Genomic DNA, 26,389 nt, shown 5'->3' with positions numbered 1-26,389 from the left:
TTCTCCTTTTCTCCTCGCTGTCTCTGTTGTCTTCGTTAGTCTGTCTCACATTGTAGTGAAACAAGTTTCACTCTGATCCAGAACTCCACCACAGGCTGAATTCATCCGCTTATCCAGTGTGTGAACGTGTGTGTGTGTGCTTGTGCATGTGTGAGTGGTGTGTGAAGCAATGAGAGGAGTGTGTTGTGAAAATGGAAAGCAAGGGGGGAGTGAGAGGAAATTTGTGTATGTGACCTCTTTTCCTGGCTGCCTGACAGAGTGGGTAGAGTGCTTGGACGGGGTGGTCGTTGCAAAGCACTCAGCCATCCATCGACTGACAGCCATTGATCTGCAAAATCCAATGACTCACTATTTGCTCAGTATGCAAACCTACATACATGTACATGCAAATGTGACTGCTGTGTGTAAACAAGCATACATGCAGACACTGACAGGAACGCCTGGAAGTGTAATTACTGATTCATGTAATTACAGTCCACAAATTAAATGAGTTTAATTGGCCCAGAATATTTAAACAGAGTCACTCTTTCACAGATTACTACCCCTAACCCACACATAGTAATTAAGAAAGCATTATTGTGTTGAATTGAAATACTGGCTCTGCATTTATAATTAAGACATTTGTTGCTGTTTTTAGGGAGTGTATGAAAATTCATGATTTCAAGTTTCATGATGAAGACTACAGTGGAAACTAAGATGACTCCTCTTTGCTCAACATAGTACATCAGGAAACTTGTAAACTGAAAATAAAGTGTTTAATGTGTCAAAGCCCTCATAGTTGAGTAGCTTTACCACTCTTCCAACCATAGCACTATCTGTTCGAACTCCACATTTTAGAGTCTTAAGGCCCTTTTTGTTGATGGAGAAGGTACAGAATTGCTTGTTTTAAGTCTCTGACCTCCACAATAAAAGTACAGTGGAAACAAAGAGAAAGGGCTCCACTTGTTGGAAGGTTTCATAACTACAGGTTGTTTCTACCTTAAACATTTTCTGAAAGGACATTTTAATCATCCAATCACCCAGTAAATTACATGGTGGCATCAGCTCACTTCAAACACTATAACAACATATATTTATCTTTATCTATCTTCATCTTTTTCTCACACAGGCAAACATACAAACAGCCCACACACAAGCACAGTCTTGCAAATCGATATTGTTCGGTCAGGTTGGGCTCCATCTCTGCTGTGAAGGCTTTCATTATAGATCTGAAAGCTGGTCTCTCACTGCTGAGCAATGCACAACTGGGCCAATGTCACTTCACGTAACATTTATTCTATGACCCCATTCACACCTGGCAGTGCAGTCTAATTTTAAACAAAGGCAACTCATGCACTATGTCACACATTACAAAAGCTTCTTTACAGGTCCATGTGGATTCCTTGCCAACTTAAGTTATTATTAATCATGAAATGGGGTGTGTGTCATGGTGACAATTTGGAGAAGGGATGTAAAGGTTGATACACATTTTGGCTTTAAAAGATGCAGATACAAATCTTGATATTCTGTCATGATTTAAATCTGTCAGTGCATTATGATGAAATTGACTTTTTGAACTCTGTACTTTCTTGCCCTCAGGCATTTCCTCTGCGATGTAGAATTAAGGTCTTGGTCAATATATTTATGTACATATCCACTGAAATTCATAGGCAAAACAGTTATTCTATGGGCTAACAATGTGCAATCTGTTACAAAACAATTACTAAAACAGCTTGCTGCACAATACACTTTCTGAACAAATACCATATAAAGACAAATCAAAAAGGAGGGCTTATTTCTAACGTATTTCACTTAATAAATGTTCTGAAACGATCAGTTTCCTTGGGGTTTTACTACCCTGATAGCACAGCGTTGTTCTGAGGAAACACAAAAATCCATTGGTGGTGCGGAATCACTGATACATTATCAGAGAGCCTCAGTCTTCCAAAAAAATACAAATTTTAACATATATAACAGTTTATCTGGCTCCAACAGCCTTTTTGAAATGAATACTAATAAACAAGCAGGATGTACAGCCCTCTGCAACTCCTCGTCTTTTCTAATCCAATAATTGAGTCCCACCTAAACTCAACTATACTACTTTCCAACTAAAAGTCCTAAATGTGCAGCAATACATCATGAGCCTGACTGTAGTGAACATTGCACAGGACAAAAGTACAGATCATTGAGGTTTTTAATAATCATCAACACATTTATGTACAAAGCAAGCTGTCATACTCGAATGACCAAAAAAAAAAAAAAAACCAATCCTAAAATGCATTTTCTTTTTTTTTTTCCTGTCATTAAAATAGTTAAAGATTACCTTAGGGAATCAATTCAACAGTTCAACACTTTTGGTACAGAGTCTGTATAGTTAGTTTGACAAAACCTTCACAGATTATCTTCCACAGCCTAGGCTGCCCTGGGCATGTGAGTTCAACAAAGAAGGATGGATCCAGAATTACTTACCTCTGCAATGAAAATAAATGAGCTGAGTGCAAGATTCCTTAAAAAACAGAAGAAAAAAAACCCTCATCCCTGCCAGTTTTCCCAAGAGCACCAAATTCGTCTTTGTTCTTCAGTTATCCAAAGGGACAAAAGCATTCAGCAAAACACGGACCCCATTTGCCCAGACACAGCTCACAAAGAAGACCTACCACAGGCCAGGGTGACAACATTTAGTAAAGCAGATATTGACTATCAGTGGATTCAATGAAAAGGGCTTGTTGGGTTTTTCATTATGTTTGCACATTACTACACACTGCTATCTAAAACAATTCTCAATTCTCCACCTGAATACAATGCAGCAAGATGTTAATGTTAATTTCATGTGGTTATAGTTCTTTCTTCAAAAATGCATTTTGAGACAAAGAACTTGATTGTCTAATACACAAAAACTTTGAACAATGGCACAGTTCAGGGCATACTTAACTTTCAACATTCACCTCTATAACCACTACAAGTCATTTGTCACCCCCAGCACAATAACATGAATTATGTTCTCCAAAATGTTTTAATAACGTCAACAGGAACAGAAAGGCAAAAGCATCTCTACAGTGTATTTAAAAATGCCAATAGTATTCAGCCACACGGTGAAATAGAAATCTTCTTCTAAACAAGTCATTACCTCCATTTACAGTGTGAAGTTTAAGGAAAGTTGCATTTTCATCCCTCCTGTTTATCAAGAAAACAAAAAGATGTTTCAGTGATATAGTTTAATCTTGGTGGTTCAAGGTCCAGTCAATCAGATGTTAGATGTGATCTGAATCTGGGATTATGGGTATTTTGGAAGGTTCTTTTCCAAAAACATCTAGGATCTCCAAGACAGCCAGTAACCAGCATTTCTTTCAAGTGACACTTGCTCATAAAATCAAACCCAGATGACAAATGATAGAAACATAGACGCTTCAAATGTTTGCACTTGACCAAATGTCTTCTAGTCTGCCATCAGGGCAATTCCTAGCAAATACTAATGGTGTACTTTTTGTGCATCTTAGTTTTCTGCAAAACACACAACACAGCATGACAGGATGTTGGTGTTAAAACTGTGGCAGATGAAATGTCCATTTACATTTACAACAAACATGTTTTCAAATTGAAAAAAACCCCAACAAAGCCCAAATGAAAGATCAGGTTAGAGTCAACGATTAGCTTGGTTCCATTTAAAATAGAGTGAAAGAAAATCACACCCAGGGCAGTGCTAACTGAATTAGTTGTGTTTTGTGAATGGTAATGATAATCTTTGTCATAGCCAAAATTCAAACCTTATTTTTTTCAGCACATATATTCAGTCATTTCCTTCCTTCAAAATAATCAGATCTGGCACCCTGTTACAGGATTCACAACATGTGGTCTCCCTCTTGCCTGGCCTTGTAAAAACAAATCACATGTGAGGATCTACCAAAACTTCACCTGCATTATTTGTTAATAAAACCAGGGACTAGAGATGGCTGAGGGGAATACAGCAGAACAGGGAAGCAGTCTCCACTTAACACAATTTTTTAAGAAAGCAGTAAAACAAATTTAGAGAAACTAATCTTTTACAAAAACACTTGCGCCACTAGTTAGTTTGGTTTGTTTCCTCTCAGTCTTTACAACAGTGACTGCCTAAATGAGCAGAAACACTGAGGAGTTGGTAGTGAGTCACTATATACACACAGACTCACACTCACTATACAGTCACACAATTGTGCACATGTCAGTGTGTCCCAATATTCTCAGTGGTATCACAGGTGACAGTCTGCCAGTCTCTCTTTTACACAAACAGAAACAAACTGGGGAGCTGAGTGGGACAGTGGCTGGTGCCGGTGCTCCTATGTTGTAACTGTGACAATGAGGGTGCGCTTCTTCTTGGTGGTTTATGTGGCTCAGTCACGTCATCTGGCTGCCAAAAGGAACTGTGGGAAGGTGGGTCTTCCTGTAAAGCATTTTTTTTTTTTTTTTTTTACATTTTCCTTCAGTCCTTCAGAGGGGAGCGGCTGTGTGCAAGCAAAGAGAGAGAAAAGGTCAGTTTGTGTAATTAGTCTGTATTTGAGACAAACTCATCAGTTAATGTCTACAGAGAACAACATTAGGTTTCAATATAACTAGGACTTGTCAACATAATATACAAAGGACCAATTCAGAGAGGGGAAGGCTGATGGCATGTCCCTTGTTAGCATACATGTAGCAAGGGATAACTGTCTGAAAAGTGAAAAAAAAAGAAAAAAGAACTAGTGAGTCTGCCTTGTTAGCATGCTTAAACCTAGTGAGTGGAATTATCATAAAGAAAACAATGACAACTTGTAATGCTGGATGCTACAGTGAGGTATTAAACATGCAGAACTACCATGACATATTAAGACTTTTAGTACAAATGTACTTGTCAGGTAAAATGACCAGCAGGCTAAAGCATCTGTGTGGGTCTTTTAACAGATGAAAATGTATGAGAAAAATGGACTGGGCAAAAAAAAACCAATCAAACAATTAATAGGTTCATTGAGTTTTAATGGGTCACTTGTAAATGACTTAATTAATCATAAATATAAATTACGAAGGATGTGGGCAGGAGGAATGGATAACCAAAAAAGGGCTAAGCCAAAGGGAAACACTATAAAAAGGAAAAAGAAGTGTTTCATATGCAAGAAAAGCACATAATTGACTACAGTATGGTAGAATAAAGAAGTTGATTCCAAATTGAGATGGCCAATGAGTATGTTGCTACTGGATCAATAAGCAACTGGACATGGTTGACATCACAATGGAAGTGACATTAATAAAACACTAATATAAAGACAAGGACACAGACTGAAATGTGAAGAATAAAGGTTGAAAATTTCACCGTGAGGGCCTGGCAGTTTTAGCTTTCATCATCTGAGACATGGGGTTTAGCAATGGCCATCTCCTCCTTGCTATTTGCGATCATCTTGCACTTCTACAAAAACACAGGGAAAAATCAGTTACTTTGGGTTGGCACAATTCTGCACAAAACCACAGCCACATTACTCTCTTCAACATTGTTTCTATAAAACAAATACACATACTATACAATCTCTCAAACAAAAACATTTACCTCAGTGAGCTCCTTGATGGTGTGTATGTTAGCTTGCTGAGTGACCTTCCTCTTCGCTTCCTCTATGTGGTCCAGGTTAAGGGTTGGTGTTGGGGGGGCGAGACATGGCGGAGGCTTGTTAGTGATGGTAGGAAGTGGGGCAAGGGGAGGCATGGCCGCCAGGGCACCCATGTTGGTCAAAGCAGCTGTCATAGTAGCTGCTGTCATACTTGCCATAGCAGCACTCATGGTGATGTTTGACATGCTGGGCATTCCTGGAATATTGGCTATCCCCATTGGACCCATGTTGGGCATATTGGGCATCCCCATGCCCATTGGGAGAGGTAAAGGTAGAGGCAAGGAGAGGGGGGTAGGAGATGGCGTGGGTAGAGGGAGCTGGAGGATGGCTTTCGGTCGAAGACTCTCAGGAATGGGCACCCCCGCCTTAGCACACATGGCAGCAGCATTAGCTTTCGCTATCTCCAGCAACTGGTCCTTATCTGAGGAAGGAGAGAGCAGAGGTGAGACAGAGGGAGGGGTAAAACAGGGCACAGAAAGGGTAGATAAAGAGGGAAAACAGGTAGGATTAAGCATACAAGCTGTGTAAACTGAAAGAAAAATCTAAAAACAAAATCATACAAAAATTAAACCATGAATGTTACCATAAATGTAACCTCACAACTGTAAGTTGTGACTGTCATTAATTACTATATTAATATTTTACCCAGTTCAGTGAGCCGTGGAGGAGTCTTGCTGGTGCTGCGTCGTGTCCGGGACCCTGACCGGCGCTGTTTGCGGAGAATGAGAACTGGAGAATGGCTAGGTTCCCTTTTCCACCTGTCCCGTCTATCAAACGAACGACTGCGAAACACTGGGCGCCTCCCTCGACCCCTCGACCTAGACCTGCGTCTGCGATCAGAAGACCGAGACCTGGATCGCCTGCTTCTGTCTCCTGACCTGGACCTTTTCCTCCGGCCTGTGGAGCGGCTCTTGGATCTCTTGCTTCTCTCAGTGGATTTGGACCTCCTCCTCCCACGGGCATTGGGTGAACGGGATCGCCTCTTGCGGGTTGGAGAGCGGGACTTGGATCGTCGGATTTTGGTTCGGGACTTGGAGCCTGATTGCTTACGCCGTGCGGTGGAGCGCGAGCGTGACCTCCGCCGGCGGGCAGGAGATTTAGACCGTCGCTTCTTCCTTTCTGATGGAGAGACAGATTCTCTTTTCCTCACTGGAGACTTGGACCTGAGGAAAGGTGAAAGATAAGACATTGTGCATATGCACCATACTGACTTTTGTCAGCAGCATAATGTGAGCATTGGGTCTGGCGACTAGATGCCTTTCAAGTCCCTGTTTCATGAGGTCTTTAACATTTAATTTCAAGACCATACAGTAATTTAATTTACACACTACAAACCTAGACTGCTTCCTTCTGGACGCAGACTTGGATGTTGATCGTCGAGGCGAAGAAGTTGAGCGTGAAAGTTTCCTGCGAATCATAGGTGAGCGTGACTTGGACAGCTGCTTCTTCTGCAATTGAGGAGACGCTGACCCTGAGGAGCTTCTCGGGCGTTGAGGTGCCGTTTTAACTTGAACTTCTTCCTCATCGGAGCCTTCGGAACAATCTGACCCACCTGGGCCAGTGCCAGCCTCTCTGGAACCAGACCTGGACCTGGAAACATCTCGTTCATTGGATGAGCTGACACGCTCCCTCTGTTCCTCAGCAAGCATCTGAGGTTGCTCCTGCAACTTATCTGAGGAGATCCCAGCTTGGGGGCTGGAGGCAGCTGCTGAGGGCACAGGTTTCCACGCACCTGCATGGTACATATAAAATGACAAGGCATAAAGACATTTTAGTCCATTTCAAGACAACAGTATCACAAATTACTGGGGATTTCTTTCTCTTGGTAACTGAGCAGATACAGCAATTTTAAGGAGCAAAATAAATTTGAGTTTTTGTAGTTTGCTTAAAAACATAGCAATGAAAAAGGTCTGACCTGCAGTAGCTGACAGTCCTCCACTTTCTCCAGCTGCCTTCCCATCAGCTGCCTGCTCTGCCTTCAGTGAGGAAAGAGTCATCTCTTTAACAGGAGAGAAAGATGTGGATCTGGCTGGGGAGGAGCTGTCAGACTGTCCATCACTTGACTCAGACCTGGACCTAGATCTGTTCAAGCCTGCAGAGACGGATTTAGACTTTGACCTTCTTCCACTCTTCCTAGGAGATTTGGACCTCCTCTTGCCAGGTAGTGGTGAGTGTGACTTTGACCGATGCCGTCGAGACAACGAACGGGATTTGGACCGTTTGCCAGACCTTGGCGGAGAACGATTTCTCCTGGCAGGGGACCGAGAGCGCCTTCTGAGTGGTGACCGGGATTTAGACCGCCGTCGGGAGGGAGGGGTTTTGGATTTGGTCCGTTTGCGAGGACTCCTGGATCTGGAACGACGATTGCGCTTAAGGACGACAATGGAACGTGATCGAGTCCGCCTGCTTCTGCGAATGGACCGGGAGCGTGAACGACGGGATCTGGGAGGTGGTGACCTCCTACGTCGAGACAAGGATCGACTTCTGGAGCGCCTGCCTCCTGTACGCCTGGCTGGAGATCGTGACCTGGAGCGGCGAACAGGACGTCTTGATCTAGAGTGGGAGCGACGGGTTCTATTGATGGAACGTGACCGCGAACGCCTGCCAACTGCACCGCCTCGTCTGGGTGAGCGGGTCCTGGAGTGCCTTGTGCCTCCACGGGGACGTGACTCTGACCTTCGACTTCTCCTTGGAGACCGAGACAGAGAGGGTGACCTGCGGCCACCACGTTTAGGGGATCGTGACACCTTTCTTTTAGGAGAGTGGGAACTTCTGCGTCGCTTTGGGGAAACAGACAAGGAACCCCTCCGACGTTTAGGGGACTTGGATTTCCTCGTTGGCTTTGAAATCTTCTTCTTGGGGGTGAGGGAGCGAGAGGTGGACCGGGATTGACAGCTAGCTCTCTTGGGCGACTTCGAGGAAGGGGAGCGTGACTTCTTCCTAGATATAGGGGACTGAGAGCGGGACAGCTGCCGACTCTTTAGAGGAGTTGTAGAATGTTTTCCCTTAGAGGTTGACCTGGAATGGGTTCTTGACCGTTCTTTCATTGCTGCTGCTGTTTTAACATCAGACTGCTGCCTACTGGGACTAGGTGTTGGTGACCGACTATGACTTGACCCAGACCTCTTAATGTCTAGACTCCTGGGTGGGGAAGGAGACCTGGATGAATCACGTTCCTTGACCTTTGCCCTCTGAACTGAAATGGCCTGATCTTTCAGGCCTTGGTCATCTCTTGGGGTGGCACCTTCCTGTTTAGGGATGATGTCAGGGAGGTCCTGGGCATGGCTGAATGCACCATCAGCATGACTACCCTCTGTCTTAACCTTAACTGTCGCTGTCTGTGTCATCTCATCCTGGCCTGCAGAGGGCAACCTCATATCATTTTCTGATCCATTGGTGTTTGTACCCTTCCCTCCCGATGGGGACACATCCATATCTGATATCTCCTCTTTCTTAACGCCAAGCAATTCAGGTTTCTGCATGAGGATGGGAACCCCCTTGTCCTCCCCTCGTTTGCTTTTTGGAACCAGTTTGGACACTGGTTCTTGCAGGTCAGATGCTGCAGCTGGAGAGTACTTCCCATCACCAGCCCCTTTACCTCCTTCACCCTCAGACTCAGAACCTGAAGCTGAGCTGCTTTCAGATGGGGAGCGAGATGGGGATTTCTTTTCCTGCTTTTCATCTTTCTTCCTCTTCTTTTTCTTCTTCTTAGAAGCATGTCTTTTGTGTTTTTTGGATTTTGCATCTCCCTCCGTGTCCACGCGATCTGAGAGGAGCAACGATGATTTTGTTTTTTAATGAAATAACAGGAAAATGAATCCACTACTTTCAAAGGAAATATGAATTATGTTTATGTGTGAGGGTGTCCTACCTGTAATGACATCCTTTTTGCCCTCCTCTTTCAGCCCAGCATGGTCTCCAGCTCCTGCAGCTGCTGCCAGTCTGGCACTACAAACAAACAAAAGAGTTCCCAAAAAATGGATTTCAGTTTGGGTAAGGTACAAAATCTTGTTTAGGCAACATAAAAACCAATTTAGAAGGGACTAGTGGTTTTTCTCAGACAAATCTCCCTAGATAAAATGTATATGAAATTTAGATTTCAAACTATATTCTAGAACATTACATGTATCAAAATGTGGCTTGGTGCCTAGTGCCTCTTACACCTTCTATTCCACACTATATTAACATTTTCTGTATGTGAATCAATCACCGTAAGACCCACCAAGATTCCACTGAGATTTAGTCTCTGCATTTGCTTTGTTTCCAAAGCATGTGGCCACAGCCTGACTATGAGATCTGGACAGCAAGAGATATTACTTTTTTTAAACAAAGATGTGTTTACTTTAACATACCTTATTTAGCACCTACAGATAACTTGAATTTTATAAAATGTAAAAATTCAATACATCTATCAAGTCTCAAAAGTACATTTAGTTTACACAACATATTTTGATTAAAATTTTAGTTCTTCTTACCTGGCTCTGGTGGTCCTGACAGGTTTCAGTGGAGGTGGTGGCTCTACATCCGACTCAGCGCCAGATTCTGAACTGCTCTCTTTTTCCCCCTTCCTCTTCCTCTTCTTCTTCTTACTCTTGTGTTTTCTGTGCTTTTTGTTTTTCTTGTGGGGTGTCTCATTCCCTTCCTTGGCATTTATGTCATCTTTCTCAGGTGCCTCATCCTCACCTGCACAGGGCAGCCAGTATTTCAGATTACACAAGTATTTGGCAAATCCATAACATGTAGTTGCTGTACATGTGATGTAAATTATTTCTTAAACTGAATAACTTCAGAGCTGTACCACAAACTACAGCTTCCAGAATTACCTATTTAAATTAATTGGTAATTCTGGAAGCTGATCTGAAGGCTTGTGTTGATTATCTTGTCCATTTTACTGTGTACTCTTAGGTGCACAGTATGTAAGTGATTTATGGCTAAGGGACATTTGGCAGACATTGGTTAGCCTTTCACCTTGAGAATTTAATATAATGCTGTTTTTTCCATACAGATGGAATAACCGTAATAAGCCATGCCACGAGCAACTGTACTATTATATTTAGGTGAATTTCTTCCTTTAAAATATGAACATGGCCAGTGTAGTTTATTCCTCACAGCAATGTAACCGCATGTCTGTCCAACATGCTTCTCAGAGATACAGCCAAGAATAGTTTTTTGGGGGAAAAACTTCACTGGCCATGTCACACAAAAACAACTTTCATGTGTTTTAAAGAGTTTCTGAACTAAGAGGCATAAACTAACATTTTAAACATAAAATCTGAGGTTAAACAGCAGTAAAAGAAACTAAATGAAAATGGGGAAAATGACACAGATTTCTTTGTTTCCTATCCCTCACTCACCTGAGGGAATGTCCACTGCACACTCCATTGTGCCGGTGCTCCTGATTTTGTAGAAGGTCCTCTTAATGTCACTGGTGTGCTGCTCCTTCACTCAACACTGGCAAGGGAAACAAAAAAAATGTAAGTAACATCATCTTGATTGATTGGTCCACAGGTGATCATAGTGACGTGATAGGCAATTAGTTTTACAGAGTCACCACATTGTAAAATCAGTGGAAAAACGGGTTGAGCCAGCCTGGCTTGCCTGCTCGTGGCTGTAGTCATGTTGCTATTAGTATTTGAATGCCACTCATTTATTTAATGGGAGCAGGCTCTCAAAATTAATATAAATGTGGTGGGCAAATTATTAGAGACACCTCTCAGTATAACCTGCAGTACTACAAACTACAGCTTCTGAAAGAATCAAAACTGAACCTTTGCCCCATGAGACAAATTTGCAATATTGGGCTATATAAATAAAACTGATCTAACTTTATATACTTTATAACCTTCATGAAGGCATGACTTATTGCAGGTCTGTTGTATTAGACGTTTTTTGTACTGTATATGACCCCTCTGTGATTAAAACCAACAGACCAGACCAGCAGACTAGAAATGCCCCAAGAAGATCTACAGGTTTGGGATTGGAGCTGATCTGTTCCCAATTTGTGCTGAAATGAGATGCAAAAAGAAAGTGTATGATCAAGATAAATCTTGCATAAAATGTGGTATTATCAGTGTACTCCTTATGTGCCCCTTACAAACCAGGTCTCATTCCATCTCCTTCTCAAACAGATATTGTGATAAATATTGATATAAAAAGAACACATTTCATTTTTCCACCACATACTATAATCCAGCCACAACAACTTAACTCTTCTGGCCAAAATATTGACGGTTTGGCTGGCAAACTAAGATGCTTGGATAAACCAACAGTATGTCTCAGCACAGAGATCAAAAGCTGACAAGATTATTGAGAGGATAACCGGGTATCTGATTACCATTTGCTTATGATTTTACAGTCTGTAAATACAAATTTTAGTTAGTTCCAGTACACAATTCTGAAGGACTCAAATTCGCTAAATGAGAGGCGCAAGTGAACTGTGGTATGTGTCTGCTAACAGATCAGCTATCTTTCGGGAATAAATAGATGCAAGCACCTAAATCTGCCAAAGGGCAAAATACCCACCTAAACACCACTGACCTAGATGTGGCTAGATGTGGCCAGAGGTGTAACAGACACAAACATAGTGTACCAGCACTTAAATATAGGGGCGCTGGTAGTAAAAGTCAATGGCATAGCCATGTCGGACAAAACCACCAGACCCCTTCTAACCCAACAAAGGTAGCATTGCCTGCAGCGTCTCCCGGGCTACAGTGAGGCTAGATTGCTAGCGCAAACAAAGTTGCAGAGAATGGTAGCCATACCATTGAAATAATCACTATTTCCTTACTCCAAACTTCATTCAAAATTGACAGAGATCTCTCACAGACATTTTATCGCTGCTGCCCACAAACATTGACAATGAAGCCATAATCTCATAGTTTACTCAAATCACGTACAGGCTTTATTTGCGTAAACAATTAACTTACACGAAGCAATACTTACTTTTCCGAACACAACGATACTAAAATTGCAAGACACGAACATTCAAGGTTATGTAAGTAACGCAACACATCAAGCGTTAGCAAGGGGATATTACCGCTTCAGTTAGCGTTAATGCTAAAGCTAAACATCAAATGTACGGTTGCCAACATGTTATTTTAGGTTTCAAGTATCGTTAGCTAACGTCAAGTTACCCCTTCTGTCCCCGATATATTATGTCACCGTGTTAAATTAAACAAAAAAGCAATTATTTATACGTAGGTCAAAGCTGTGCGGGTAGTAACACCAAAAAGAGAAACAAAGTTTTAAGCAGCAACAGACAGTTTATTAACACGTTAGATAACGCTCTATACTGTCGGGCCTACACTGCCGTAGCGAGCGTTAACATTCATTCAGTGATCGCTGCAGCTACGTTAGCTAACGATAACTCAAATTTATATAACAATGACTATGATTTTTATAAAACCGATATTCCTTAAAACATAAATTGTTTTGCGCGCTTACCAGTTGGACAACGTATAAGCTGCAAGAGCCAAACATGCCGCCAGCACGCCGCGGCCTAAGCGGCAATCCACAACCAACTCCTTCACCGCTACCGCTAGCTAAGTTAGCATGCACATAGCTATTCAACTAGCTAAGACATTTAGCTGCTACTTGTTACAACAAAGCAAGTTCGTTCGCCCATCACAGCTGACAATTCTGTAGCACATAATTACCTAGTTTTTGTTCGTCGGCTGCAGTCCCTGTGTAGAAAATGCCAGATGGCTGCAGTCCTAAATTGTGTGAAAGCAAACAGTCGTTGAATGTGCTAACCGTTTACGTTAGCCAACTACCTGATCCGCCATGACGGAGAAAGGTATCCCAACATGCCATGCTGCGCGGTTTGAATGGCGGCGTCACCGTCTCCTAGGCAACTCCATGCACCGTGGTAGCAAACCGTAGCAAACTCCAGGGGATTGAGGAACACGGAGCCCCCCAAAGGGTCACGGCGAGATCTTTGAAGACTACTTTTGCGTTACCTCGCAATATTTTTAATTTCCTCGCAATAAGGTTATTTAGCTTTACCGTTTCGCATTCTGCATTTCTTCCTTTCCTCCACAGAGAAAAGCTGAGTTGTATTATGATATGATATTATGTATTATGCAGTAGACCACTGTGACCACAGCGCGAGTGGGCTCACCGTCAGCTGTGGCCAACCCAGGTGCAAGTCTGTATAGATGGATAACACATCTGTCATATTTGATGAGTTCAGATTCCGTTTGGCTTAAAGAAGCTTTCTAGGCTAATGGTAATGGCAGTAAAGACTCTATTGTTACAGTAGCCTACAGCAATAACCATATCCACAGCTTCAAGCAGTACAGACAGGCAGAGCAGCATCAGCGGTGCTCACAGCCAGTAGGTGATTACTGTCGGAGCTCGGCTTTTTGAAAGGAGTAATAGCAAAGCATTACATGGCAGTGTATTATAGCTGGACTGGACCGACACACGAGCTGTTTCTGTTATCAGGGGGGACGCAGAACTTAATTCGGGTAACGCAAAACTTAATGTGAGGTAACCCAAAACGTATTGCGAGGTATTGTAAAATGCCCTGCTTTGAATGATTCGTCTGAAAAGTTTTTTCCCCACAAAACATCTGTGACCTTCTTTAAAGTCTTATAATGTCACCCACTCCTTCTCCCTCATTGGAAAATCCAGAATCAATTAATATGCAACTTGGACATTTAGGAGACATCTTGTGTTTAACTAAACATGAGACGTCTCCTAAAAATCCATTCTAGGGTTCAAGTTTACACATCATTTGGGACCATACGACTCAAAATGTCACTCATAGCCTGAATTTCAGGATCTGTGATTTTTTTTACTTACACGGCTGCAGATTAATTGGCAACGTGAGAATACAGTAAAACACCAGAAGGTTATATCATTTGTGGCAGTTTTGTAGTCAGTTAATATTTGTGGAGACGGTGCTTTTATTCTGAAGGATTAGGGTCGGAAGTCTTATTGTTGTTGAAGCTCCGTATGAGAGAGGATAGTGAGTAACGTTATAAGAAGTCTCACTAGTCAGTGGCATGTGTTTACTTAAAAAGTGTTCATTAGTTAAAAGACATGAAGAAGAGGTTTAACATCAACCTGGACGACTCTGCTTTCACCAAAGAAACAACGCCGGTTGGTTTCAATAACTTTATACGATGGCTATGAGTTAGCTTGCTTGCTAGCTTTCCAGCTGGTAGCTACTATTTTCAAATTAAATTTTTTAAATAGCTTACCAACGTTTCAACGCAAAATTTTGGTCAATATAGTTTGCTGAAACGTGAGTGATTGTTTTACATGATTCAGTTCTTAATTCTCGAGTCTCTGACAGGATTTCTATGTGATTGTATTACAGCTAAAGCCGCAGTTTCAGCCTTCCTCCAAAGGAGGACAAAACGCCTCAACTTCATCTTCAGTAAAGCCTGCATCTGAGCCCGTGGACCAGCCCTTGTCGTATGCAGAATATATTGTCCAGAGTAAAAGCAATGTGGCTGCTCCTCCTCAGGGAGGGGGTCCCTCCAAACTGCTCAGGACTGAAGGTGCTGGAGTTACCAATGTGAAGCTATGTGAGTCAGATTCAGTGTCGTCTGCCCCAGGAGGATGTAAAGCAATTCAGGGCTGTGCTAAAGAGACTGAAGGTGGCTCTGAAGGGGTTAAGAGTAGTGAGGGGACACAGGTGGCTGGCACAGACCAAAAAGAGGGGAACTGTCAAATGTCAGATCCAAGCCTCAGCGTGGGTCCAAAGCCTGTGGGGTCTGGGAGCAGCATTATTGTCAGTCCTCGACAGGTATGTTTGTGCAAGAAACCACAGGCTCTCAAGTTGTTTCTCTATCGGCTTGGAATAGCTTCACTGTTTTCAGGCTTGTTTGTTTGCTTGTACAACATAAGGTATCACATCAGATGTTTGTTTTTACTCATTCAGAGGGGAAATCCCATTCTGAAGTTTGTGAGGAGTGTCCCGTGGGAGTTTGGAGATGTTGTACCAGACTATGTCTTAGGCCAGACAACTTGTGCTCTCTTCCTCAGGTGGGTACACAATCAATTAGTTTTGATTAGCACTGATTTAAAAAAAAAAATTATATTTTATACAAAAGTGTCTTTGCATTTTTTTCATATGTATTTTTTTGTCTTGTGTGTTATTTTGGTTTTGGGCCTGGCTTAAAGTCTGAGGTATCACAATCTCAATCCAAACTATATCCACGACCGTCTCAAGCTGCTTGGACAGACTTTCACCCTGCGAGTGTTACTGGTGCAAGTAGATGTGGTAAGTAATCAAAACATTGACCAGTTATATTGATTCAGTCAACATTCTCGAGTCACACAGCTTAAAGTGCTAAGTTTTGCAAACAGTAGTGTTTTGACTCCTGCAAGGTAATATTGTGGTTGTTAGTACTTGTCAATGTATCATACTTTAGGTAGGGAGGTCCAGACCCAATCTTTGAGATCATTATCAGGTCCAAAGAAGACATATTATAATTGATTTATATCTGTATATCAAATCGGATCAAATTGTGATTTTTTGTTTATTTAACCTGCTGTGCTTCAGCTAGCCAGTTGTTCTAAGGTGTCATACATTTCCTATGGTACTTTGTTAAAGGCTAGTACCTATTTCTAATATACAGCAGTATAGTATAGTTTAGTTAATAATAATAATTAATTAATTAACACACTTGCATTTATAAAAACTATGAATTAAAAGCTATTGATTTCAAAGCTTCCTGCTACAGCAGTTCAAGACTGATACTCGTTTTCCTAATGTTCCCTTTGGTTTCATCTAAATATTCAACTGTTTCTAGGAGACTTAAAAAACCCAGTGTTGCCAGTTGTTAATACTAGTAGCCAAACATTGGCTTTAAAGCAAATTTATAACAGGAATGGAGACACAAAATACCTCTACATTGGTTGGCTAGCTATTTAACTATAACAGCTTAGGTAGGTAAAATGGAAGCAATGTCCTAAACTAAATGGAACAGCCGATACAGAGGAGAGCTGTAATGTAAGCTAACCATGCAGAACTTTTAATTTGTCAAGTGTATCTTGCATCAGTTGAATTAGTTTTGCTAACAGTGGTGTAATTGAAGTCTGATGTATGCAGCTGAAGGCAGTTTCGGTACTGTATGTCGGGAAAAAATAACTTCCAGAGATGACAAACACTAGGTACTGTATGAAAAATATGTGTAACACATCTATAGCCCTGAGTTCCATTCATAAAGCTTTTAGAATGAATGTAGTTTTTCTCACTGACATTGGTTTATCATCACAGAAAGATCCTCATCACACATTGAAGGAGCTGGCTCGCATCTGCATCATGGCTGACTGCACTCTCATCCTGGCTTGGAGGTAAGACCTGCAGCAGATTGGACAGTTTGTTACAGGACACAGATATAAAATAAACCGTTTTAAATATTCACATCTCGATGTGCACATGATCCTGGCCTTGCCACTTAAAACGTGTGTAATCAGAAGATATCTGTCTGATATTCGAATATGTTATGTAATGCATTTTTGGGTTTTTAATGGGTAGTTAATGTCTTTTTATTCTTCAAGCATCTAACTGTAACATTCATAAGATATGCTGTTTTATGTTGTGTTATTCTGGCCAGGAAAAATAAAATCAGCCCTCTAGCTTACTTTCTTTTTTTCTTTTGATCAGGGAACCTTGTGCCTGATAAACTATCAAGATTAAATACATTAATAAACAAACATATTATTTGCTTCATGTTGATTTTGCAGTCCAGAGGAGGCAGGACGTTACCTGGAAACGTACAAGTCTTATGAAAAGAAACCAGCAGATGTACTGAAGGAGCAAGTTGAAAAAGACTATCTGTCAAAGGTGTGTGGATTCACCCTTTTTTATTTAAAGGTTGTGAGGTCCATTGCTATTTTTTGCAGTCATAGGATGTCAAGGAAAACTATCTGCAATCAGTGTATTTGCCAAAGTCTTGAAAAGTGTTTTTCAGTGCTTGAAGATTGCAATGCTGATTGGATTAGTTTGTTTTAAGGTTACAGATTGCCTGACCACTGTGAAGTCTATCAACAAGACGGATGCCATTACCTTGCTGTCAACTTTTTCAGTGAGTACCACCACAGTGGAAATTCATTCATCTTCAGATTGATGCTACACTATAATCAGTGTATATGCACAGAAATGTCCTCCGGCTGATCAGTTTCATTTGGTGATGTTCTCCAAGAGGAATGATCTGGTCAGTATACTGAGATGATGAATTTTGTGCTTTTTTTTTTTTACAGTCAGTAGAAGGAATCATCAGTGCTTCTAAGGAAGACTTAGTTCTCTGTCCAGGCCTTGGACCACAGAAAGTGAGTAAAAATACATGTGCACTATATGAATACACAGAAGGTAGATGGAGCATTTCTTAAATCACTATGTTGACATTGTGCTTGCAGGCAAGGCGACTCCATGATGTGCTGCACAAGCCCTTCCTCAAGTCGAAGACAAAAGACAGCTGAAACTTCTTCTGAAAAGTCTATAAAGTTGGTCATCATATTGATCAGCATGCAAACACACTTCAGAGGACTGAATTAAATTATATAATAATACTCGTGACTGACGTGAACTGAACTCTTCAATTGTTAGAGCTGCACACTGATTCTGTGCGTTACTGAGTAATGGTGTGATATCATTTGTTCATTGCTGAATTGATTTTTTATGAAAATAAATATTTTGTAATATTTTTATACAGTATGGTGTACCTTAATTCTTTCTTACTGTTACTTTTTTCTCAACAAGAAACAACCAGGGAGTGCTAAAATGTCTTGCTTCTTTGCAAAAACTAGGGATAATAAAGCATATATTTTATTGAAATGCATGAAACTGGAACATTGAAATAAAGCTTTTTGATGAGAGAGAGAGAGAGGGTGGATGATGCAGACACTAAAGTGTTGAATATGTTACAGATTTGGATTACTTATCTACTGTATAATAACGCGAGTATATGTTTGTATTTGAATGACTAATGACGTACTAATTCTAATATGAAGAAGAGGAGTAGTCTAACTAAACTCATTTTTTGGAGTTGATTGAAGAAGAGGAGACTACCAGAAATATTTAAAGGAACTATTGCAGAGCCAGTGCTGCCCTTAGGTGCTCCTCCGAGATTCCCTATTTCCTAGTCAATTTATCACAATTTTACTGGGAGTGTTTTGAAATAAACTGTAAATTAGGCCGTAGTAACAGGAGTCACCTTGGAAATAAAATTGGCTATGGTGGTAAAATATGAGATATGCACAATTCTGATCATTATAATGAAAGCTGAATTAATATTATGGAGAACTAATATAAAAGCAATATGCGTAATGTCTAATGTTAGCTATAAAATGTAGTAACATAACTGCCACGCGTTTGTGACATGCTTACATGATGTTTTTTGGACCTTGAATTTACACTCAAATCACAATTGCGATATTTCCGACAGAACGTGAAGGCACGGTAACTTAATCTGACGTCAAAACAGGAAGTGTCCTGTCCACTGGAGTTGAAGTGTGTGGTGGTGTTTCTACCGCTCATTTCACAGCAGTACACAGTTCTTTACTTACATTGACACTGTGCTATCTGGTGAACTTGTTTCTTACTGGCAAACAAACAGCAGGCGAGTCGAAACTACCGCCGCCAGACATGCAGTCAGAGAAAGAGGATGAGGATGATGCGTCTCCTGAAGAGTATGTTGCCCTGTCCAATTTCACTGGATGTGGCAGCGACCAGGTTAGAGACCCACCACACAGACGTCTGGCAGCCTCATAACTGCACACTTTCATCGGGAAGTTGAAGGTCGGGTGGCTAGCTCTGACTGTGCTGTTTTTGTCCCGTAGCTTACTTTCAGCAGCGGGGACAGACTGCTCGTGCACGCCAAGCCTTCATCAGAGTGGTGGTGGGCAGAGCTGCATGGGGTCACAGGTTATGTCCCCGCCAGCTACATGCGCCCGTATGCTGCTGAGGAGGAGGAGGACACCTCCCTGGAGGACCCATGGCAAGATGAAGAATACTTTGGCAGTTATGGAACACTGGTTAGAAACTTTAAATGATCGTAATGTTTTGCATGTCACAGCCTTATCATCTACAGTTTAAAGCACAACGCAAGACTTTTGACTGATTTGCAGCCCGCCAGGCAGTCATGCATTTCAGGGTGGTAACTATAAACAACAACATGGAGAGACCTGAAACTTACTTGAGTTAGGTAATCCACCACAATGAGCTCTTTTGTCAAAGTTATCCTTGCAATGTAATGCAGTTACAAAAACTCAAGGCATGCTTTAAATAATAATTTGTCAGTTATTGTAAAGTATGTTCAATTTTGAGTTCATGGGCAAAAACTATGGAGACCCAAACCGTTCCAATATTAAATAACTACAGACAAATGTATGTAATTATGAGATTATTTAAAAACTGCACGGTTATTTTTTTTGTCTATATATATTTGTAATATTTATTTCATAATGTCATTTTTATTTGATATAACACTTTGGGTCTCTGTAAAAGAACATGCAAAACTGCCAATATCATCTGTACATGTATCATGTCACACACTAATATGCTACTCTGCATTGACTGCAGCAAATCATATCAGTTGTTGTATTTTTTTTTTCATACAGAGGCTTCACTTGGAGATGTTGTCAGATAAGAGCCGCACTGAGGCGTACCGGCAGGTTATTCTCCGCAACAGTGCTTCTCTGAGGAATAAGGTGGTGATGGACCTCGGCTGTGGGACTGGCATCATCAGCCTGTTCTGCGCTCAGCTGGCACAACCCTCAGTGGTAATATCAACAAATACTGAGGCTCTTTCAGACACACACACAGGTTGCTGGTAATGCAGTCTGCAGTGTACACACAGTTGGGGGGACTGACACCTTGTGGGATGGATACAATCCCATTTACTACATTACCCACAATACAACTTGACTGCCAACAGTTTCATCAGAGATTTGTGTGTGTCGTACTGGTAGTGGCTAATGTAGCCTGGAGCTGCTAGCCTCAAGCAGAGTTGATGTGTAAAATCAGTGGAGTTCCTCTTTAAGTATCAACCATTTGTCATCCAATTTGGCAAAATGGTTATCCAATTCCAATCTCTGGAAATGTTTTAAAATTAGATCTCATTTGCATAAAGTGACACTCAAATAAAGTAACACTCAAATATCATGAAAATGTGCATAACCAAATTTTTACCCAGAAATGGTAGTTGCAGTTCAAAGCTCTGAGTACATCTTAAATGATAACACAATTCCCAGGAAAATATGGTAAGTCAGAGGAACAGTCATTGTGTAATATACCAAACTACTTAGCTTACTCATGGGTATGCTGTATATCGAGCATTAATGTACCTATACTCCCATCTGCTGGACAAGGAGTGTTGCTACATGGTATAAACAGCATGGTGTGTACAGTGTGTAAGTTTGGCAGTTGTATTGTAGGTGTATGCTGTGGAGGCGAGCTCCATGGCAGAGTACACCAGACAGCTGGTGAAGAAGAACGGCTGTGAGGAGGTGGTCACGGTGCTCCAGAGACGAGCTGAGGAGGTCGAGCTACCTGAGCAGGTGGACGTCCTGGTGTCTGAGTGGATGGGCAACTGTCTGCTGGTAATCATGACACTGCCAATACTGTCAGTGATAATAGAAGTTATTGGGTTTTTTTCTACTTCAGATTCTTTATCTCAGTATTAGTATAGTTGTAGTGGATCCAGTCATGCTCTTCCACTCCCATTCAGGTTTGAATATACTACATCATGTTTCTGTCTCTCCATTCTCTGGTGTAGTTTGAGTTCATGGTGGAGTCCGTTCTGCTGGCCAGGGACCGTTGGCTTAGGGAAGGTGGCGTGATGTGGCCCTCATCTGCAGCCCTCACCCTGGTGCCATGTCAGGCCGACAGCTATTATTCGGAGAAAATGTCCTTCTGGGAACGGCCCTACGGCCTGGACTTCACTCCTCTTCAGTAAGGGCCATTAGTCAACTGTTCCCAGTGAACATTGTCCTGTCTCACTTATATTTGATTGTAGTTACTCAGATTTTCTATAACTAACAAGGTCACAGTATTGAAGATCATTTGCTGTAGAAAGGTTAAAGATGTGAAGTTTAAACATTTAGGTATAATAGTCTGTGGTGCCAGCTTGATGCCATGTAGTGATGCTGTTTTTGTGTTATTTCACATTTGGCAGGATGAATAGTAGAAGACACATTAGTGAAACAGGCATTTAACTTAACTCAAATTGTGTCACGCTGACTATGAGTGTACATCAGTGACAAAAGTACTTCATTTTGTACGAATAAACTTTGTATGTAATGACTCCTCATGCCACAGTACTTTACTGTGGGAAGTGTTGACTCATTAATGTAAGTACAATTAACATCCTTATTTCTAACATATCCCTCATTATGCAAATAGTAATTGTGTTTTCAAAATAGATCCAGGGTGACTGATCCACCAGCAGCTCAGGCAGCAACTAACTGGGGTATTTGTATTTCTGTAAGTTGCCCTCTGTTGCCCTTAAACATAAAATCGGTGACCGTCCAACCACAATTAAAGTTTATCTTTAACAAGCATCTTTAACTAGTGGTGAATCAGACAAAAACACTGGAATTATGAAGTGTAGTCAAGAGTCTCAAAAGATTGTGATAACATGTACGTACCAAACACAGGAAAACTGCATTAGTGAAGAGGAACAGTGGTCATAAGACAACTACAGGATATTAAGATAGGGACGTTTGCTACAACACTACAAACTGTGGTCTCAGCATTTATCATTGAGCAGCTCTGACAACTTGTATTTAGTAATCCATATTTAGGTAGCCAGTTGTGACCGCTAGTAACAGTTGTGACTAAATGCATGAAGAGGTTCATAATCTATACTGTTTATGTTTCCATTCTAATAGATTACATCACATATGATTAAAATGTCTATGGCATACACTCGCAGAAACTCATAATGTTTACAGTCTTTTCTATTTCTTAATTATCATAAGTGCGCTTAAATTGTATTTGTGCTTTTCCCCATGTCATGTAAGATATTATCTGTGGCAGCAACCTAATTTCCTCATGGTGTTTCATCTCTGCAGGCCCTTGGCACAGCAGGAGTTCTTCACCAAGCCCAAGTTCAGCCACGTCATTGAGCCCGATGACTGCCTCACTGCCCCCTGTGATGTCATAAACCTGGATATGTACACTCTACAAGTCAAAGACCTGGAGGTAATTAGTGTGTGTGTGTGTCTCTTTTATTAGAAATTGCTCCATTCCACACGAGTTGGATTTTGTAACTGATGGCTCTGTTTCATTTCTCAGGAAATAAAGGGTCAGTTTCATTTTTGTGTGGAAAAGTCTGGTGTTTTCCATGGATTCACCGCCTGGTTCACTGTTCATTTTGAGAGCCTGGAGACGGGAGGTGCAGCAGTGGAGCTAAACACCGGACCTAACTCTGAGTAAAACTTTAAAACACTTACTGTGTTTTGCACTTACAACATGAAGAATAGTTAATTCACTAACAGCCCATACAGCTATTTTTAACAGCAAATACACATAATTAAGATAATTAATGAGTGATAAACAAATACGTAGGACTTTATAACCAATGTCGCAGAGATGAGTACATCTCTGTGTGTTACAGGCTGCAAATAATATTGTTATACTCTAAATCATAGTGCCAAAAAAAGTCAAATGCAATACATGACAGTGTTAAGTAGACCCTTTTCTCTTCAGGCCGACACACTGGAAGCAGACTCTGTTCATGCTAGACCGGCCAGTTAGTGTGTATGCTGGAGACTCCATCAGAGGAACCATTGTCCTGCGCAGGAACCCCGCCTGGAGACGCCACATGAATGTTACCCTGCACTGGAACATTAACAGCAGCACAAAGGACACAGACAATTGCCAGGCAAACATTTTCACTTTACACTCTCCTCATCTGAGCGATTCATTGACTATATCAATAATGTGGTTGTAGATTGTTTTATTATCGTTCATAGAATTGTGGTTACATTTGTGACTCTCATGCGATGTGACATACAAGAGCCTTAACTTCACGTTTAACTTCTAAATGGTGTCCTTGAGAGTTGTTCACTTGTTTTTTTGTTTCCTCTCTGTCCATAGGTTGGTACAAAGAGTTTCCCCATGTGGAGGTGACAGATTCTCCGTCAGCAGTGGACAAACAATACTAATACATCTTCTGTTGAGTTCAAGGGTCAGTGAGGTATCAGCTGTGAGCTGCTGCTGGCCTGGAATGGAATGGAAAGTGTGACGGTCAAATGAGGCTCATCTGGCAGGACATGTAGTCCAACAGTATTAAGTCTGATAACTGCAGGCCCATGATGATGTTATAAGAGCAGAATAACAGAGAAGAAGTTGCATGCTAAGAATGAACTGTGGAGCACTGCTCTAAGTTTGACTTGAATGCTCATTGGGCGAAGTGGAAAAGGAGGCTTTATAGAAGACAGTGTTGTGTTTACAATGGCTGGTAACTGAAACAACAAATTGTTTTGAACAGATATTTGTGGTCTCAGGGGTGCAACAAAAGAAATGGTTCAGTCCCCCACACTATGCTTTTGTGTTTATTTTTACTTTATGCGCATACTGTTTTACAATAGGCATTTCATTTACATTGTAATTTGTATGAGTGCTATACATGCCAATAGGCTTGTATGGATTCACGAAAACAACACATTAACCATGAATTATAATGGTTATATACTTTTCTCTATATTCAAAGATTAAAATGAACAATGTACGCCACTGAAATGTTAAATAGCCTTATGAGCTAAAATATGCATAATAAAAACATTGTAGTACTTACAAAGATAAGTTATCGTTCACAATAAAATTAATTATTCAAAATAAAATAACTGTACAATTAGTAAACTCATATTGATATAAATAACATAACGCGTCTTAGGAGTTATTCCACTACTAATTTGCTCTTTGTCCCTTTCTCAGATAATTTGTAAACTTTTCATTGGTTCTGTTGGTGAGATTCCTTTTGAAAAAGACATTAACTTGACTCTACTGTCCTGCATTTGTTATTATGTGCTGTGTTACGACACACTTCTTACTTAAAGTGGTTGCACTCCTCTTTGTCATGGCTCCATTTTACTCTTTGCTTTTGCTCTGGAGCGTGTGTTGACCTCTGAGGATAAAGGCTGAGGGGGTAAGGCCTCAGGAGAAGGAGGACTGGGGAGGGGGACAAACAGAGGAGGTTTAACGACTTTGTCTTTGACCCCCTCCTTGCTTTTATCCCTTTTCTGTCTCAAGTGTTTATCACAGTGGTTTACAAACGTATCCAGCTTGACAAAGGTCTTGTTGCACACTTTGCAGTGATATGGCCGCTGTCCCTTGTTGAGGCGAATGTGCAGCCTGATGTATGATGATCGTACAAAGGTGCGGCAGCAGACACCACACTTCAGATCCTCTGAGCTACTTTGTGTCTTCTGGGGCTGGTTGGGTGCTGGTGCTGACTCTGGTTTGGCCTGGCCGGACGACTTTTCAGCCTTGTGAGACAGCAGGAGTGACAAGGAGCGAAAACCCTCACCACACTGCTCACATTTGTACGGCCGCTCCCCTGTGTGTAGACGAACATGTGCCAGGAGGCCGGCCTTCTGTGTGAACGACTTGTCACAGTAGGTGCACTTGAAGGGTTTCTCGCCCGTGTGGAGCCGACGGTGCGTCTTCAGATGTGAGGCCCGGCCAAAGGTCTTGCCACAGTCGGGGCATTTAAACGGCCTGTCCCCGCTGTGGATTATCTTGTGTGCCATCAGGTGAGAGGACTGATGGAAGTACTTGCCACAGATGCTGCATCTGAACTTCCTCTCCTTGTTGTGAGAGGCCAGGTGAAGGGTCAGGTGGGCGGAGGAGATGAAGGTTTTTGAGCACAGGCTGCAGCTGTGAGGGTCCAGGCGGATGCGCCGGTGTGGACGTCGGCCATTAGGGAGGCTGCTGCCCGCCTGGCAGGATGCACATTTGGAGGGACCATCTGCCTTGTGCACACGCTGCTTTTTAGGAGAAGCTGAAGTGTTGGTTGAATCAGGGTCAGGCTGTGGGAGGCTGAGCGTGCATCCACAGTCTGAACAGCAGCCAGTCTCTTGGCCTTTATCACTGGTTTTATCCAGCATGGTGCTATCTACAGCCAGAGTGGGAGGGGAGGGCTTTCCATTCTTTGACACATCACAGGGACATCTGGAAGTGACAGACACATAATGTATGTTATGCATCACAGAGTATCCATGTCAACAGCTTTATTACTATTAAAATGAAGGCTAAACCACGGATTATCTTATCTCTGCATTAGTTCCTCCTTACTGACGCCGTGCAGTGCACGATAGTAGGCTACCAAAGCTCATCTGATTACATGGCTTGATGAACTGACCAAACAGACAGACCATAGCCGACATGCAAATCTGAAAACCAGAAATACCCTAGCTCACTTAGCATCATCTCAACTGTACTGTAGGCCTTGTTTCGCCCCGAACAATGAGGACGTCTGTTGAGGATGGCGAGTAATAACACACCAACAAAGCCCATTTTAGCCCACATACCGTGTTCATTCTTTCCAAGACAATGTGCATGCGTCGGTAAACGCAGTTTAACATCACCATAACACCCAGATAACAACGGGGAGATCGCGTTTCGCCTCCTGCATTTTCCTGCAAGAAGCTTCCCGGTTTCCCCTGATAGAAATGTGCTGCAGCATCATCTAGCGAGTGGCGGAGTAACTGTCTTTAAAGGCTTCATGTGATGATGTCGGTGTGTGCAAATACATTTCACAAAGACAATGCGGAAGAAAGTTCATATATGTGAACAGACTTGATTTGTTGTTATTTTTGATGGGCCTTCTGGAGGGCAG

General features: G+C 41.7%; 4 protein-coding genes across 4 annotated transcripts; 2 read left to right on the top strand and 2 right to left on the bottom strand.

Annotated features, from left to right (window-relative positions):
- Positions 1–2,155: 2,155 nt before the first annotated feature.
- On the bottom strand, positions 2,156–10,970 carry sona (SON DNA and RNA binding protein a). Its single transcript, XM_070915024.1, has 10 exons — positions 10,943–10,970; positions 10,064–10,271; positions 9,460–9,536; positions 7,504–9,354; positions 6,930–7,320; positions 6,569–6,751; positions 6,234–6,505; positions 5,531–6,009; positions 5,300–5,392; positions 2,156–4,457 (listed from the first exon to the last, which is right to left on the bottom strand). The coding sequence occupies exons 1-9, from the start codon at positions 10,968–10,970 to the stop codon at positions 5,318–5,320; spliced, it is 3,564 nt and encodes a 1,187-aa protein (XP_070771125.1). The 3' UTR covers positions 2,156–4,457; positions 5,300–5,317.
- A 3,663-nt stretch (positions 10,971–14,633) lies between these two features.
- ercc1 (excision repair cross-complementation group 1) lies at positions 14,634–18,208 on the top strand. Its single transcript, XM_070915168.1, has 9 exons — positions 14,634–14,693; positions 14,914–15,345; positions 15,481–15,584; positions 15,723–15,822; positions 16,822–16,898; positions 17,292–17,391; positions 17,561–17,632; positions 17,808–17,876; positions 17,964–18,208. The coding sequence occupies exons 1-9, from the start codon at positions 14,634–14,636 to the stop codon at positions 18,024–18,026; spliced, it is 1,077 nt and encodes a 358-aa protein (XP_070771269.1). The 3' UTR covers positions 18,027–18,208.
- Positions 18,209–19,191: 983 nt separating this feature from the next.
- prmt2 (protein arginine methyltransferase 2) lies at positions 19,192–24,395 on the top strand. The gene is made up of 9 exons (XM_070914735.1): positions 19,192–19,278; positions 19,386–19,580; positions 20,166–20,327; positions 20,982–21,146; positions 21,323–21,498; positions 22,620–22,749; positions 22,843–22,979; positions 23,257–23,431; positions 23,647–24,395. The coding sequence occupies exons 1-9, from the start codon at positions 19,192–19,194 to the stop codon at positions 23,677–23,679; spliced, it is 1,260 nt and encodes a 419-aa protein (XP_070770836.1). The 3' UTR covers positions 23,680–24,395.
- LOC139292405 (zinc finger protein 436) lies at positions 24,089–26,206 on the bottom strand. Its single transcript, XM_070914736.1, has 2 exons — positions 26,082–26,206; positions 24,089–25,722 (listed from the first exon to the last, which is right to left on the bottom strand). Exon 2 carries the CDS (start codon positions 25,656–25,658, stop codon positions 24,627–24,629), a length of 1,032 nt encoding a protein of 343 aa, XP_070770837.1. The 5' UTR covers positions 25,659–25,722; positions 26,082–26,206; the 3' UTR covers positions 24,089–24,626.
- Positions 26,207–26,389: the final 183 nt, after the last annotated feature.

This window comes from Enoplosus armatus, chromosome 11, assembly GCF_043641665.1.
Source record: "Enoplosus armatus isolate fEnoArm2 chromosome 11, fEnoArm2.hap1, whole genome shotgun sequence".
Lineage (NCBI taxonomy): Eukaryota > Metazoa > Chordata > Actinopteri > Centrarchiformes > Enoplosidae > Enoplosus > Enoplosus armatus.
This window is presented reverse-complemented; position numbering and strand designations above follow the sequence as displayed.

Excerpts from the sequence above, each read along its gene's own strand:
- sona (XM_070915024.1), bottom strand. The coding sequence starts at position 10,970 with ATGGAGTGTGCAGTGGACATTCCCTCAG. Across the intron at positions 10,272-10,942 it reads TGCAGTGGACATTCCCTCAG|GTGAGGATGAGGCACCTGAG; the intron begins GTGAGTGAGGGA and ends TGCCCTGTGCAG. Across the intron at positions 9,355-9,459 it reads CAAAAAGGATGTCATTACAG|ATCGCGTGGACACGGAGGGA; the intron begins GTAGGACACCCT and ends TGCTCCTCTCAG.
- ercc1 (XM_070915168.1), top strand. The coding sequence starts at position 14,634 with ATGAAGAAGAGGTTTAACATCAACCTGGACGACTCTGCTTTCACCAAA. Across the intron at positions 15,823-16,821 it reads TACTGGTGCAAGTAGATGTG|AAAGATCCTCATCACACATT; the intron begins GTAAGTAATCAA and ends TTATCATCACAG. Across the intron at positions 17,633-17,807 it reads CCTTGCTGTCAACTTTTTCA|TCAGTAGAAGGAATCATCAG; the intron begins GTGAGTACCACC and ends TTTTTTTTACAG.
- LOC139292405 (XM_070914736.1), bottom strand. The coding sequence starts at position 25,658 with ATGCTGGATAAAACCAGTGATAAAGGCCAAGAGACTGGCTGCTGTTCA.
- prmt2 (XM_070914735.1), top strand. The coding sequence starts at position 19,192 with ATGCAGTCAGAGAAAGAGGATGAGGATGATGCGTCTCCTGAAGAGTAT. Across the intron at positions 21,147-21,322 it reads GGATGGGCAACTGTCTGCTG|TTTGAGTTCATGGTGGAGTC; the intron begins GTAATCATGACA and ends TCTCTGGTGTAG. Across the intron at positions 22,750-22,842 it reads TACAAGTCAAAGACCTGGAG|GAAATAAAGGGTCAGTTTCA; the intron begins GTAATTAGTGTG and ends TTCATTTCTCAG.